We start from the raw sequence: 17,136 nt of genomic DNA on the forward strand, positions 1-17,136 counted from the left end.
TTAAGACTATATTATTAAAAAACCTTCAAGACATTACAGTGATCCAAATTTTAGTGGCCATAATACACATCACTCTGACAAACATGAGAGAATGTATTTGATTATAAAGTCAAACCTAATATTTTCTTTCTGCTGGCATTTCTGCCACGCAAGCAAGCCACAGACAAGCTGAGCCAGACTCACCGGTTGAGTGTATCATCAGTGCAAGTCCTTTAAGATGCCTTGTGGACAGGTAGATCATGTTATAGCCTCGGTTTCGGACTTTGTTGTGGTGGTACTGGATGTAGCGTTCAAGAAGAAAATGCAGAATCCACAAAATAACTTTTCCAAGGATTATGACTGTCTGAACTTTCAATGGGTTGGTATAGTTTCCTGGGCACTTGTCCTCAATTGGATTAGGGTAAGAGCAAAGTACACCTGTTAAAAATGCTAAAATGACAAATACAACCTGGCAGAAAGGAAAGCAGTAGGATTAATATTCAATATTTGGAATTAAAAAATGATCACCATCTCAGCACATACTCATACCTATGACTTTTGCTATCCTATTTGTATAAATGAATTTAAAAACAACTTTTTTTTGCCATTTTATAAACGTTTTAAACAGAAAATTTGGAGAAAAATTTGCAGAAAATTTGGAAGCAAATCACAAGTAAGAAAAGTCACCCTAAATCCCATCTAACAGAGATGAGTACTTAATGTTAAACAATTTCTTGCCCACTTCTTTTATTGAAGAGTAAAAACAGTTAATTTAGTGCTTCAGAGGTAACTAGTAAAAATCGCGGTTTTAAAAAACTTTAGTTTCAGTTTTAAGAGAACAAAAATATACAGTTAGATTGACAAAAAATTAAAAGACTGGTGCCATAATACAGGCAAACAGACATTCTCATATATTGCTACTGGTCTGGGAATAGATGTGGAAAAAGAATTTGGAAGCATCTTGACTCAGTAATCCTGTCTTAAGGACTCTACCCATCAGAAGGAAAAGCACCAGTCCAGAGGGTTCTATGGATACGAATATTTACTGCAGTATTCTCTATATTTGCAAAAAACTGAAAATTGCCCCAAGGATATGTGTTCATCCATAGCAGAATGCCTGAATAAATTAAGATACATCTACTTGTTGTGGGGCGTCTGGGTAGCTCAGTCATTAAGTTTCTGCCTTTGGCTCAGGTCATGATCCTAGGGTCCTGGGATGGAGCCCCGCATCTGGCTCCCTGCTCTGTGGGAAGCCTGCTTCTCCCTCTCCCACTCTCCCTGCTTGTGTTCCCTCTCTTGCTGTGTCTCTCTCTGTCAAATAAATAAATAAAATCTTAAAAAAAAATTAAAAAAAAAGATACATCTACTTGTATAACAGAATATTATTTGGCTATAAAAGAATTAACTAAATCTCCCTGTAATTTGGCTGGATGTCTGTATGTTAAGATTAAAAGAAGTTGTAGAGTAGTAGTTCAAAGTGTGGTTTACAGACCAGCACAATCAGCATCACAAGGGAACTAGTTAGAAAGGCAAATTCTCAGATCCCACCCCAAACCAGCAGAATCAAAAATCTCTGGGGGTGTCACTGAGCTATCTAGTTTAATAAGCCTGCCAGGGAGTCTGTCGCATGCTGAAGTATGAGAAACACCTCTGCAGAATAATAAATACAGATTATCCCATTGGGGGATGGGGAGAAGAAATGGGGGAAATCCTTTTATATATGTACTAATCTTTTTGTGTATGTATACATACGTATGTACACAAAATATACGTATAATATAGGCCCAGCACAGAGCCCAACATGGGGCTGAACTCAGGACCCTGAGATCAAGATCTGAGCTGAGATCAACAGTTGGTCACTTAACTGACTCACCCAGGTGCCCCTCTTTTTGTATATATTTGTATGAATTGAATGAAAGGCACTGAGATACACCCATTTATTAACTTGGGGAGAAGGGGTGAAGCAGAGAAAACGGAAGATACAATTTTATCTTTGTACACTTTGGTAATGTTTTATTTGTAACAATAAGGAAGTTATTTTGTAATTTAAAAAATCAAATAAAGAAAAATATATCATTAGTATTCATCACAAAACATTCAACAGCAGGCAATCCAAGCATATAATAAATCTATTTAAAATATATGTGATTTGTCTAACTGATTTGCCAAGAGCAGTCATATTTGCTATGGCAACTCAAGATGCCTATTAGCATAAAGGAAAAATTTGAAAGGTCAACAAATTCCTTATACTGGAAAACACTGTACATTGAACCAAACTGATCCATTTTATATAAAGTAGCATACAGATATTTGTTTTTTTAAGTTTTTACTTAAATTTCAGTTAACATATAAGGTAATATTAGTTTCAGGTGTACAATATAGTAACTCAACAATTCCATACACCACCTGGTACTCATCACAAGTGCACTCCTTAATCCCTCTCACCTAGTTCACACATTCCGCCCCCCGCCCCCGCCGGGAATCATCAGTTTGTTCTCTATAATTGAGTCTCTTTCTTGGTTTGTCTCTCTTTTTTCCCTTTGCTCATTTGTTTTCTTGCTTAAATTCCACATGCATGAAATCACATTGGCATTTGTCTTTCTCTATTTTGCTTAGCATAATACTCTCTAGCTCCGTCCATGTAGTTGCAAATGACAAGATTTCATTCTTTTTTATGGCTGGGTCATAGTCCCAGCCATAAAATATTCTTTTTTATCCATTTAACAACTGAGGGACACTTGGGCTGTTTTCATAATTTGGTTATTGTAAATAATGCTGCAATAAACATCAGGGTACATGTATCCCTTTGAATTAGTGTTTTTGTATTCTTTGGGTAAATACCCAGTAGTGCAATTGCTGGATCATAGGGTAGTTCTATTTTTAACTTTTTGAGGAACCTCCATACTGTTTTCCAGTGGCTACACCAGTTTGCATTCCTACCAACAGTGTAGATGGGTTCCTTTTTCTCCACATCCTCACCAACAGCTGTTGTTTCTTGTGTTGTTGATTTTAGCCATTCTGATAGGTGTGAGGTGATAGGTCACTGTAGTTCCAATTTGTATTTCCCTGATAAGTGATGTGAGGCATATTTTCATGTGTCTGTTGGTCATCTGGATGTTTCCTTTGAAGAAATGTCTGTTCATGCCTTACTGCCCATTTTTTTAATTGGATTTTTTTTGGATGTTGAGTTTTCTAAGTTCTTTATGTATTTTGGATACTAACCCTTTATCAGGTATGTCATTGGCAAATATCTTCTCCCATTCTGTAGGTTGCCTTTTAGTTTTGTTGTTTCTTTCGCTGTGCAGAAGTGTTTTATTTAGATGTAGTCTCAATAGTTTAACTTGTTTCTCTTGCCTCAGGAGACTTATCTAGAAAAAAGTTGCGATGGCTGATGGCAGAGAAATTACTGCCTGTGCTCTCTTCAGAGTTTTATGGTTTTAGGTCTCCATTTAGGTCTTTCATCCATTTTGAGTTTATTTTTGTGTATGGTGAAAGAATGGCGCAGATTCATTCTTTTGTATGTTGCTGTCCAGTTTTCCTAACACCGTTTGTTGAAGAGACTGTCTTTTTCCCATTCAGTATTCTTTCCTGCTTTGTTGAAGATTAATTGACCATATAATTGCAGGTTCATTTCTGGGCTCTCGATTCTGTTCCATTGATCTATGTGTCTATTTTTGTGCCAGTACCATACTGTCTTGATGATGACAGCTTTGTAATCGAGCATGAAGTCTGGAATTGTGATGCCTCCTGCTTTGCTTTTCTTTTTCAAGATTGCTCTATTTGGAGTCTTCTGTGGTTCCATACAAATTTTAGGACTGTTTGTTCTAGCTGTGAAAAATGCTGTTGGTATTTTGATACGGATTGCATTAAATGTGTAGTTTGCTTTGGGTAGTATAGACACTTTAACAGTATTTTTTCTTCCAATCCATGAGCATGGAATGTCTTTCCATTTCTTTAGGTCATCCTCCAATTTTTCATCAGTGTTTTATAGTTTTCAGAGTATAGGTCTTTCACCTCTTTGGTTAGGTTTAGTCCTAGGTATCTTATGGGTTTTGGTGCAATTGTAAATGGCACTGATTCCTTGATTTGCCTTTCTGCTGCTTCATAATTGGTGTATAGAAATGCAACAGATTTCTGCACATCGATTTTGTATCCTGACTTTACCGAATTTATTAGTTCTAGCATTTTTTGGTGGAGTTTTTCAGGTTTTCTACACAGAGTATCACATCATGTGCAAACAGTGAAAGTTTTACTTCTTCCTTGCTGATTTGGATGCCTTTTCTTTCTTTTTGTTGTCTGATTGCTGAGGCTAGAACTTCTAGTACTATGTTGAATAAAAGTGGTGAGTGGACATCCTTATCTTGTTCTTGGCCGTAAAGAAAACCTCAGGTTTTTCCCATTTAGGATGATGTTAACTGTGGGTTTTTCATAGATGGCCTTTATTATGCTGAGGTATGTTTCTTCTAGGCCTATTTTGTTGAGGTTTTTTTTTTTTTATCACGAATCGATGTTGTACTCTGTCAAATGTTTCTTCTGATCTATTGAAATGACTATATGGCTCTTATTCTTTTTTAAAAAATTAATGTGATGTATCATGTTGATTGATTTATGAGTATTGAACCACCTTTGCAACCCAGGAATGAATCCCACTTGATCGTGGTAAAGGATTTTTTTTTTTAAGATTTTATTTATTTATTTGACAGAGAGACACAGTGAGAGAGGGAACACAAGCAGGGGGGGCGGGAGAGGGAGAAGCAGGCTTCCCGCTGAGCAGGGAGCCCGATGCGGGGTTCGATCCCAGGACCCCGGGATCATGACCTGAGCTGAAGGCGGACACTTAATGACTGAGCCACCCAGGCGCCCCAGTGAAGGATTTTTTAAATGTATTGTTGGATTTGGTTTGCTAGTATTTTGTTGAGGATTTTTGCATCATGTTCATTAGAGATATTGGCCTATAGTTCTTTTTTGTGGTGTCTATCTGGTTTGGGTATCAGGGTAATACTGGTATTCTTCTTCTTCTTTTTTTTTTTTAAGAAATATATATACTTTTTATTTATTTATTTATCTTTAAAGATTTTATTTATTGACAGAGCACAAGCAGAGGGAAAGGGAGAAGCAGGCTCCCCAATGAGCAGGGAACCTGATGTGGGACTCATCCCAGGACCCTGAGATCATGACCTGAGCCGAAGGCAACCTCAGCCGCTTAACTGACTGAGCCACCCAGGCGTCCCTTTTTCTTGTTTTTTAACACAAGATTTTCTTAGTCCTAAAATTAGGGCAATCGATCCCATAGTATTGTAGGCAGGCAATTTAATATAAAAAGGTTTTTCAAAGTCATATGTGTGTATGTTTGTGTGTATGGGGGGTATAAATAAATACAGAGTATGTTACACAAATTAAAGATATGTTATAAAAAAAAAAGTAAGAAGAAAAACAGGCCATAATCCAGGGACCAGGAGGTCACCTCTTCAGTTGATAATCGGGGGATCGGGAAGCCATGGAGGAACCATGCCACACTTAACTACATCTACACAAGGAAATAGGATGCACCTCTTTCCTCAGGATATTCAGTTCTGAATTCAAGTCTATACAGTGTGTGTTACTGGAGCAGCTGCTGAACGAGTCAATGAACCACATTTTTTCTCCTCATGAACATGTGGGATTGCTAAGAATATGCGCTCTTGCTCTTGATATTTCACATTGTAGCAAAGAATAACTATATCCCCTAGTGCTTCAGATCTCAATAACCAAAATGGAGATGACTAACAGACTAGCTGCAGAGCCATCAATAAACCTACACCAAGACTATTCACACACAGAGGTTTTTTGTTTGTTTTTCCATTTAGGGGTTTCTTTCTGTATGTGATGTTGAATTTATTGACTTATTTATTTTTATTGATATAACTGACCTATAACATTGTGTAAGTTTAAGGAGTACAACTTGGCTTTTGTGTTTTTTGTTGTTGTTGTCTTAACTTTTTATCTTATTTTAGTAATCTCTACACCCAATGTGGGACTCAAACCCACCACCCTGAGATCAAGAGTCACACCCTTCTCCAACTGAGCCAGCCAGGGGCCCCTACAACTTGTTGATTTGATAGATTTATATATTGCAATATAATTACCTTCCCAGCATTAGCTAACACCTCTATCACTTCACATAATTACGGCTTCCTTTTTGTGGTGAGAACAATTAAGATATCTAATTTCTTGGCAACACTGAAGTTTATAATATATACAATATGGTTGACTGTAGTCACTATCATTTATCTCTAGGACTGATTTATCTACTAGTTGCAACACATGTGTTTTTAAAAATCCCCAGACATTTGGGGAGCCTGGGTGGCTCAGTTGGTTGGGCATCCGACTCTTGATTTCAGCTCAGGTCATGGTCTCAGGGTCATGGGATCAAGCCCCATGTCGGGCTACACACTGAGGATAGAGTCTGCTTAGGACTCTCTCTCTCTCCCTCTTCCATTGCCCCCCATCCCCACTCATGCTCTCTCTCAAAAAAAAAAAAAAGTCCCCAGACATTTATAATTTTATCATAGTTTAAAATATGGTGCAACAATATGTATTGTTCTGCTGCAACTTGATTTCTCTGCTTGACATTATTTCCTAAGTGTAGATAAATTGATAAATTTCTGTGTCAACAAAGATTTATCTACATCTTTTTTTTTGTTTTAGTAACTGAAAAAGTAACACATGCATATGTCAAAAAAAAAAAATCTCAAATAGTACAAAAGGCAAATACTAAAAATCTATCAGGTGTGCCTTCTACTGAGGCCCTCAGTCCTCCACCTCAGTGGGAACTAGTATTAAAAGGAACTTATGAATGCTTCTAGAAATTTTCTGTTTATACACAGGAATATACATGCACACCAGCCCTCTCAATTATCTTTTATTTTATTTTTTTTAATTTTATCTGTTTGAGAGAGAGAGCAAGCACGAGCAGGGGAGGGGGAGTTTATTGGCCTTAAAAACGGACTGAAAGGAGTCTTTCTAGTCAATAATATGGAGAAATCCATGGAGAAGGATAGAAAATTAAGAATTCTCTTTTTGGATATTTTAAGTGTGAGATGCCCTTTAGACATCTCAGACGCTTAACCAACTGAGCCACCCAGCCACCCTGAAATCATCTTTTAAAATGTGCAAATAGGAACATTCTGTGCAATCCTGAATGTAAACCTGTGTTTGTGAACACTCAACAATGTAAGTGTGAAGACTGGTCTAAATCAATAGATACACAGCCACCCTGTTTCATTTCCAACAGGTGCAGAGCATTCCTTCATATGGATGGGACATCAGTGTCCTCTGAATGGTGATTGTTGCAGTATCTTGATATTACAGACAACATTACTATTGTCAACAATATCCTTGGGGCGCCTGGGTGGCTCAGTCAGTTAAGCGTCTACCTTCGGCTCAGGTCATGATCTCAGGGTCCTGGGACTGAGCCCCACATTGGGCTCCCTGCTCAGCGGGAAGCCTGCTTCTCCCTCTCCCACTCCCCCTGCTTGTGTTCCCTCTCTTGATATTTCTCTCTCTGTCAAATAAATAAATAAAATCTTAAAAAAAAAATACAATATCCTTACACATGTGCAAATATATCTATGGTAAATTCTTTGACGTAGAGAGGTAAGTAAACAAGTATGCACATTTTAAATGTTGGCAGATGTGGCCAAACTGCCCTCTGCAGAGCTTATATATATTTTTAAGAACAGTACCTCTGTCTGGATTACTTTGTCCCAGCCAACTTACATGTATTAATAAGAGAAGATTTGCTATGATGACTGTAGGAAGAGCATGGAATCTGGGTCTAAACTGAGCATGTAATGAATGATGTGGGAGATGCTGGGTGTCCAGAAGGGGGTCATCTTCAATACTCTGGGTAAGATCCAAGGAACCCTGAGGTACAGAAAAACAGAAGCAAACTATAATCACCACTTTCTAGATTATGTTTCTAAGACAAATCTATTAAACTCTAAAGCATTAAAAACCATTACACAAGTTCGAGGCAAGAAAAATACACTCCCTACCTAAAGCCAATTTAAAAAATATCATAAACTTCCAGGTAACTACTGTATACAAACTGGTGAAAACAAGTATTAAAATGGGTAGAGGAAATCTTACTTCAATTATCTTCAAATGAGTAATATATAATGAGATTAAAGAAAACAATTTTTTCTTTAAGTTCTCAAAACTTAGATTTGATTTATCTAACATTAGATTATTGATGAAATAATTAAATATGGTTGCAATTCTTAAACTACATCTTGATGTTCGGAAAGTTGGTGGAGACTTTACTGAACTTTGTTATGATAGAAATGTTTTAGAGAAGGAAACAGAACACCCTGATAGATCCTCAAGGAGACTTTAGTTTATAGATACAGGTTCTCAATGAAAACAACCAGTTGCAAAGTCACTGACGTAGCGGATGGGGTTGAGCTGAAACCAAAAAATTCAGTTTGTCTTATTTAAAGGTATTGTCTCGACAGGAACAGTACTATCAGGTCTCTGGTACGTATAACCATCTCTTAATCTCAGACCCTTGCTGAAAACTATTATATATAAGGTACTAGAAGATAAAAAAATACAAAATGTAATCCAAAAGATTCTATTTTCATTGGGGAGGCTAGGGATAAAGGCATACAGGATGAAATATTATAAGTGAGCTAACTGAACAAAAACAATATGGAAATAAAGATTTCATCAGAAAAAGGGAAGCCTGAGAATAGCATTTAGAAAGAGAGGGTAAAGCCTCTTTGGAAGGAGTAGACTGAGACAAATGGTATATGGATGGTTTCTGGGCACCAGATTACAAAGATAAAAAATAATAATCTGGAGCCTAACTCAGATCTGGGGCGGCCTTCTCAGTCTCCAAACTCAGGCTTTCAGTGCTGCTCTACAATTTTCTTTTTCATTCAATGCCTATATACAGCTTCCTGTTTAGTTTGCCATAACTTACAGTATGATTCTGATTATTTCTGTTCAAGACTCCTCTGCCTCTAGCTCTCTCTCAGGCAGCAGATGTCCCAGTCTCCACAGCGCTTCCCTTGGCTACCATTTGTGCATCCTTCCAGGCCCCGCGGGGGCAATTCCCATGGGTAGCCTCCTTGGGCATCCAAGCATCTGGATCATGCCACACCTCCAGGCCTTCCCACACATTTGGTGCTCATACTATCATACTATCCTGTGATGGTTTTATTTCTTACCTATTCTCCCCAGTAGATTTCATGAGACTCACAAACTCCCCATCACTTATTTGTCTTTGTGATCCTAGCACCCAATAGTGACTCAGGGTTGGCACCCAGGGAACAGATGATGAATGAATGACGGTTCCAAACCTATCTCGGCAGTGTTCCTACCTCAGGGTTTCATCAAAGACCTGGGCTAATCAGGAGAGATTATCGGAAGCTGTGGGGAGAATCAGCTCTGACCAGACACAAAAGCAGTAAGTACTGTGGTTACAGGCAAGCTCCTAGGGCAAACTGCCTGGGTTCAGACACAAGTTCTCCTGCTTCCTAGCGGTAAGCAAGTTACTTCATCTCCATGCCTGTTTCAGCATCTCAGGAAACAGAGTTCTAACAGCACCCGTTTCATAGCTTTGGTGGGAAGATTAAATAAGTTACTATTCATAAAAGTGTCAGAACACTGCCTGGTACAGACATGGCAGTCAGTAAGTTTTAGCCCTATTGTCTCGAACACTTGTCTTCCCTTGCTCCTCACATAAAATGCCTTACCACTCTGACTCCTAGATCTGTTCCTGCCTCTTTATTCTCACTCTTCAGCCCAGGCCCCATCACTTCTCATGGCCTCTGCCCTCCAGTCTCCAGACCTTAGCAACCTCTTGCTGCGGTCGGATGCCTTCTAACATGAACATTCACATTTCTCTCCCCCAACACTTGAGTCCCTCCCCGTTAGCCTCCGGACAAAGTTCAAATTCTTAGTCTGGCGTGCTGTTTTACAATCCATTCCCAAGCTACTTTTTGGGACTTGCCTCTCGTTATTTCTCTCTTCTTCCTGATGCTGACTGCTGATGCGCCCGTCTCTCACAAAACTCTTTCAGTCCCTGTGCCTTACTTCCTTCTGCCCATGTGTCAATGCTTGTCTTAGCAAAAACACTGGCTTCTCTGATGCCTCAGCACTGTTGCTACTGCCCTTTGCATCCAACACTGCACTTCTCATGTGCCCAGTGTGACTGGGGTCTATTTTATATCTCCCGTATGTCTTTTTATCCTTTGGAACATAGAGAAAATGGTTGTAATTTTTTAATGTTCCTGTCTGCTGTTTCTAGCGTGTCATTTCTGAATCAGTTTCAACTGACTTATATGTCATACTTTCCTGCCTTTTGCATGCTTGATAATTTTTTTCAACTTCATTGAGATACAGTCGATGGGGGCGCCTGGGTGGCTCAGTTGTTAAGCATCTGCCTTTGGCTCAGGTCATGATCCCAGGGTCCTGGGACAGAGCCCCGCATCGGGCTTCTTACTCAGTGGGGAGCCTGCTTCTCCCTCTCCCACTTCCCCTGCTTGTGTTCCCTCTCTCGCTGTCTCTGTCAAATAAATAAATAAATAAATAAATCTTAAAAACAAAACAAAACAAACTGGGGCGCCTGGGTGGCTCAGATGGTTAAGCGTCTGCCTTCAGCTCAGGTCATGATCCCGGGGTCCTGGGATCGAGCCCCACGTCCGGTTCCTGGCTCAGCGGGGAGCCTGCTTCTCCCTCTGCCTCTGCCCCTGCTCGTGCTCTCTCTCTGTCTCGAATGAATAAATAAAATCTTAAAAAAAAAAAAAAAAACTAGGGCGCCTGGGTGGCTCAGTTGGTTAAGCGACTGCCTCCGGCTCAGGTCATGATCCTGGAGTCCCGGGATCGAGTCCCACATCGGGCTCCCTGCTCAGCAGGGAGTCTGCTTCTCCCTCTGACCCTCCCCCCCCATGTTCTCTCTATCTCATTCTCTCTCTCAAATAAATAAATATTTAAAAAAAACTAATAATGTAATGCATGGTGATTAACATACATAATAAAAGAAAAAAAAGAGATAGTCAACATATAGCTTTGTGTAAGTTTAAAGTGCACCATGAGTTAATTTGACACACACCTTCACCATGTCACATAATCATTAACGCCTGGTAATTCTAGATTGGATGCAAGACTTACTGATTTATCTCTTTGGGTGCTGGACAGTGTTGCATTCTTATAAATATTCTTGAGCTTTTTTTCTGGAATGCAGTTAAGTTACTTGGAAACAGTGTGATCTTTTTGGTCTTGCTTTTAAGACTTATTATTAGGTGGGACCACAGCCATGTTTAGCCTAAGGCTAATTTCTCCCCCACTATGAAGGTAAGACTTCTGTGAGCACCTCATACCCTGTGAATTACGGAGTTTCCAGTCTGACTGGTGGACTAGGCACTATGCCTGGCCCTGTGTGAGCACTACGTACTGCCTCCTCTAATCATTTCGGGTGGTTCCTTTCCAGGCCATGGGCAACATCCTCACAGGCCCAGTCGGACCAAGCAGGACCCTGCTGACTCCGACGGGGACTCTGCACATTTTCAGTTCTCCCTCTGTGCCTCTCTCCTCTCCAGGTACTGCCATGTGAACTCCAGTTGCCTTAGTCTCCCCAGATTCTCAGCTCCATCTCCTCAACTCAGGGAGCCTGCTGACCTCTGCCGGGGCACCCTTTCCTGTCACAGCCCGCAGACTCTCTCACGGTGGTCAGCTGGGGGGGCAACCATCTGACTCACTGTCTCCCTCCTCTCGGAAAGCACTGTCCTTCACTGCCCGATGTTCAACAGCTCAAAAAGCGTTGTTTCATATACTGTATGTAGTTTTTTGGTTACTTCAGGCAGAACAATGAATGCAGTCCCTGCTACACTGTGCTGGCTAGGAACAGAAGTCTCTACTGCACTCTCACACGTCTCTGTTACAACTTCCAATACTAACCACAAGGTATCAAAAGTGGTTGGAAGAGTGTGCTTCACAAGGGCAGAGACTTTTGTATATTCCTTATACCTTTAGCATGTAACACAGAGTAGGTGCTCAGTGTGTGTGTGGAGTGAATGAAAGACCGCCCAACTTCTTGTGGGGCCTGAGAATCTAAACAAAGCTGGCCTTGAAACCTTAACTGTAAGACTACTGTCAATTTGTCTCCCATTTACCTCCCTTTCATGCACCCCCTCCCCTAGCCTAAATGACCTTTCTGGAGTGCCCCACAAATATCCTTCTTGTATTTTTCAGAATCCACACAAGACTTAAGTTCTCTATAAAACTTGTCTCGCTGGGGTGCCTGGGTGATTCAGTCAGTTAAGCGTCAGACTCTTTTTTTTAATTATTTTTTAAAATAATTTTTATTGTTATGTTAATCACCATACATCATTAGTTTTTGATGTAGTGTTCCATGATTCATTGTTTGTGCATAACACCCAGTGCTCCATGCAGAATGTGCCCTCTTTAATACCCATCACCAGGCTAACCCATCCCCCCACCCCCCTCCCCTCTAGAACCCTCAGTTTGTTTTTCAGAGTCCATCGTCTCTCATGGTTCGTCAGACTCTTTTTTTTAAAGATTTATTTATTTATTTATTTATTTGACAGAGAGAGAGAGACAGCGAGAGAGGAAACACAGCAGGGGGAGTGGGAGAGGGAGAAGCAGGCTTCTGCCGAGCAGGAGCCCGATGCAGGACTCGATCCCAGGACCCTGGGACCATGACCTGAGCCGAAGGCAGACACTTAATGACTGAGCCACCCAGGCGCCCCACGTCAGACTCTTGATTTCACCTCAGGTCATGATCTCAGGGTTGAGATGGAGCCCCAGTCCGCTCCATGCTGGGTGTGGAGCCAGCTTAAGATTCTCTCTCTCCCCCACCCTCTCTAAAAAACAAAACCAAAAAAAAAAAAAAAAAAATCTTGTCCTGCCAACTATTTTCTACTTTAAAACTGCTATAAAATGTAAAATGTACTGCTCATAATATGAATTTGGAATAGTTCTTTTTTTTTTTAAGATTTTATTTACTTGAGAGAGCAAGCAAGAGTGACCAAGAGAGCATGGGCAGAGGGAGAGGGAGAAACAGACTCCCTGCTGAGCAGGGAGCTCCATGTGGGGCTCGATCCCAGGACCCCATGATCATGACCTGAGCTGAAGGCAGACTGAGCCACCAAGGCACCCCTAATTTGGAATATTTCTTATGCTATCTTGTATTTTTTCCTTTTTTTTTTTTTTAAAGATTTTCTTTACTTATTTGACAGAAAGAGACACAGTGAGAGAGGGAATACAAGCAGGGGGAGTAGGAGAGGGAGAAGCAAGCTCCCGTGGAGCAAGGAGCCCGATGCAGGGCTTGATCCCAGGACCCTGGGATCATGACCTGAGCCAAAGGCAGATGCCTAACGACTGAGCCACCCATGCGCCTCTTTTTTCCTTTTTAATGTACATACCTTTTGTTTCTCCTGACTACACTGAAGGGGTTAGAGACTGTAATATGGTTTCTTCTCTATGTCACTTATTAGATGTTCGGTAAATACAAAGTATTTGGTGGCTATATCAAACCCACTGTCCAGTATATTCCACAGGAAATGTAGTATAACCATACAAACAATGCCTCATCACTCTCAGATGGCAACTCACCATCTCCATGTGAGAGGTAAAAGACATCTCCTGAATCCAAATAATTTCTTCACTTACACTGTTGTTAATGACATCATGACCTGTACGAGATATCCGTAGTTTTGCCCACATGGATCTCTTTCCTCTTCTTTTGTGACAATAAATCCATCTCCTCTGGAGACTCACTGTCTACCTCTGCATTAAGTCTCAATGGGAACAACCTTCAATACTTTTCACCCTCCTCTGACAAGGTGGAACCTCTGGCCTCTCGTGGAACCTCAGTGGGCTGGACAATTCAATTCTTTCTGTGAGTAACAAACCAAAGGGAGACCATTCCAGGGCAGATTCAAAAGGACCCCTGTCACTTAGATCCCTTAAGCCGCCCTTGTTTGGACTCCTTTCAGAGGTGTAGGTGTTCATCCACCCTGTATCATTTCAAAGAAATTCCTTTCTTCCTTAAATCAGCTGGAGTTGGTTTCACAGCTTGCAAACAATGAACTCTAACTGAAAAGCCTTTGCCTCTGTTAGCTCTTTTAAGCGTCTAGGTCTACGGCATACGCCACATGTTTAGATTTTTACTGCATGGTAGAAATCATATCCACGAAGTACCCAATACAGGCAACTTGCTCGGATCTAAAGTGATTTAGGTGTGAAACATTAATCTCCAATTGTTTGGTGGAACAGATTTCTAGAATTGTACTCATCCTAAAGGTAAAAGCTACAGATTCAAGAACCTGGGCAACTTAGCATCAACCAAGAAGCATTTACTGCACACATTTTTCTAAGTTTCTCATTTTCCTCAGATTTTTCCCCATACATTTCAGCTTATGAATCTCACCCTTAAAAATTCAGAAACAATGATTTTTTTTCTTCAAATGTGTATGAATGTCAAATCTACTTTCATGTCTTAGTTTTCCATTTTCTCAACTGAAAAAAAATGGAAAGTTTTAGTCTTATCATTAGAAATTGTTTGGTTCTTAGTTAAGATACTATAACTGGGGTTGCTACTTACACCAAAATCTAAGGTCTTGTAGGGCTGGGACTGTTAATGTGTCTTGCCTGATGCCCCTAATTCAGTGACAGGATCACAGTAATATTCCTATTAATGTATTAATCCAAATTAGTGCTTTAACGTTAACTATCAACTTGCATTTCTCAAGGGTAAATTTTATTACCTGTCAATGAGGCAAATCAGTTAATTCTGGGCACAATTACACGTTTCCCCTAAAAATGTTTTAATATACTTAAGCAAAGATTTCACTCTGTACTATATAGATTGTAAACTAGGCCTTTGTTTTTGTTTTGTTTTTAGTAATCTGGTTTGGATCCATTAAGTAAGGCAATTTAAAAATCCTTCCATGCCTATCACGCTTACATTCAGTGTAGCACGACACTGTTTTTCTCCAATGCGGGTTTCTAGGCAATGATGCGACAAGTCCGCCCGTGGGACGCCGGCGGCCGGTCTGCATGTCGCAGCTGCTCCAGATCCAAAGCCCTCTAAAGCCAACACCGGGAACCCACGACGAGGGAGACTGGCCCCCCGCGCCCCCGGACGTGTGCGCGGAGCCAAGCGGCCCGGCTCAGAGAAGCGCCCCGAGGGAGGGCTGTCAGGCCAGACGCGCACCACGTGAAGCTCCCAGTTCCGGGATCAAAGACGCGCGCCGCACGTGAGCTGGGCGCCCGCCAGGGACCCCCGCATCCGCGCACCCACCGCCCAGCAGCCTACCCGGCCTCCACCCGGGAAAATAAGCCCAGAGCCGGCGCGTCGCGGACCCCACTGCCTCCTGGGTGTCTTGTCCCAGGGCCCCGCAACCCTGGCCAGCCCCGCGCAGGAAGCGCCGCCTCCGGCCGCGGCCGCACCGGTTAAGGGTGGTTTCCCCCGGCAGTCTCCGCCCCGCGCGCCCAGCAAAGGAAGAAAGGGGTTCCGGGGCCAGCCTCCCTCCACTTCCGCGCACTCACGTCCTCCATCCTGCCCCTCGAAGCCATTTCCCGAAGCCTGAGGCCGAAGCCCCGGCCGGGCAGGCGGGCCTTTCCACCTGCTGCCCGCGCCGCCGGCCCAGGAAAATTGCCACCTTCTAGGACTCAGCCTCCCCCACTTCAGACACACCCCTCCTGCTCCCGCTCCGCCTCCGGCTGGCCCAGAACCCCGCCTCCTCACTCCCGATTGGCCTAGGTGTGGGGCCGTGTTCCGCCCCGAAACCCTGGTCCGTGGGCCGCAGGGGTGCGCCCGCCTCCTGGTTTCCGGGGATTCCAGCAATCTCCGCTCAGGTCCTCTATTGGCCAGAGACTTGAGCATTTAAAGGTTGCGTTCCGAATCCAAGGATTTAACTGTTTTTGCCGCCACTTGCTTCTTTTTAAAACATTAATTTTTCCGGTCTTCCTTAGTTTTTGTTTGCAAGCACGGCTCCATGCATAAGTAGAAGCAGCTATAGAATCCTACCGCTGCCATTTATAACTCGAAACCACCGGTAGAGTGATACGACGAACAGAATAAAGATTCTAATTTACATGGCATATTTACAGATTGCGCTAATGGGAAATGAAGTAGTTCGGAATTTTTAGGGTTTTTGTTTCTTTTTAATGTAATAAATAAAACAAAACTTTTCTGAAAATCCATGATCGTTGTAAAAATGTAAAGAAAGTAAAAAAAAATTTTTTATAAAGATTTTATTTATTTATTTGACAGAGAGAGACAAAGCCAGAGAGGGAACACAAGCAGGGGAAGTGGGAGAGGGAAAAGCAGGCTTCTGGCTGAGCAGGGAGCCCGATGTGGGGCTTGACCCCGGACGCTGGGATCATGACCCCAGCGGAAGCAGATGCTCAAGGACTGAACCACCAAAGTAAAAAATTTTAACATCAGTTCCCTGATCTAACCCTACTACTACTTACTAGGGGTATGATCTTGGGCACCTTAATTAAATTCTCTAAGAGTCAGTTTCCTCATCTGTAAAAATGGAACTGCTACTAGATCCAATTTTGGAGGGATTTTTTATTAAATGAAATAATGCATTTAATGCTCTTGGCACAGTGTTGTCTCTGGGCACTCAAAATGTTAGTCACTTTTTTGTGTAAATCAGGTTTATTAAAGCATTATTAACATATATAGTCACTGTTTTAATAGTACATTAAAATATTACATTATTCAAATATTTCAGTAAACCTTTTTTTCTGGAGGTTGAAATTTTTCAAAATAAAAATAGTGGTGGGGGGGGAAGATGATGGTGCACTTGGTCTGCTAAAAGGCTTTAGGGTGGGAATAATCTGTGATTACCCTCTATAAACCAGAAGGGAGCAATGGTGTCAGGAAATAGAATTCTGAACTTTGCAAACTTTATAGGAGTGGGTTGGTAGAGGAGAGAGGTAGTCAGGCTAGGAGCTGTGCTTCAGTAGGAGGCTGTGACCTCCAGAGATTAGAAGAAGCTGGAGAAAAGGTTGCCCTATGGAAAGGCAAGGGTGAGTATTTAGAAGGAAGAAGATTTATCTTTGCCTCACCATTTTCTTTAGGCCTAGCGGTGAAATCATAGTTGTTTGCTACGTCTAGGTCAAAAGTTAGAAATA

General features: G+C 41.5%; 1 protein-coding gene across 1 annotated transcript in view; it reads right to left on the reverse strand.

Annotated features, from left to right (window-relative positions):
* TMEM192 (transmembrane protein 192) overlaps positions 1 to 15,692 on the reverse strand; it is a 29,763-nt gene extending 14,071 nt beyond the window's left edge. The window contains exons 1-3 of the mRNA XM_025874413.2: positions 15,538 to 15,692; positions 7,738 to 7,884; positions 184 to 448 (exon numbers count right to left, since the gene is read on the reverse strand). Coding sequence (XP_025730198.1) covers positions 184 to 448; positions 7,738 to 7,884; positions 15,538 to 15,564 — 439 coding nt within the window. The 5' untranslated portion in view covers positions 15,565 to 15,692. The remainder of the gene's footprint in view (positions 1 to 183; positions 449 to 7,737; positions 7,885 to 15,537) is intronic.
* Positions 15,693 to 17,136: the final 1,444 nt, after the last annotated feature.

This window comes from Callorhinus ursinus, unplaced genomic scaffold, assembly GCF_003265705.2.
Source record: "Callorhinus ursinus isolate GAN/ISIS: 27379988/994484 unplaced genomic scaffold, GSC_fseal_2.0 scaffold4, whole genome shotgun sequence".
NCBI lineage: Eukaryota > Metazoa > Chordata > Mammalia > Carnivora > Otariidae > Callorhinus > Callorhinus ursinus.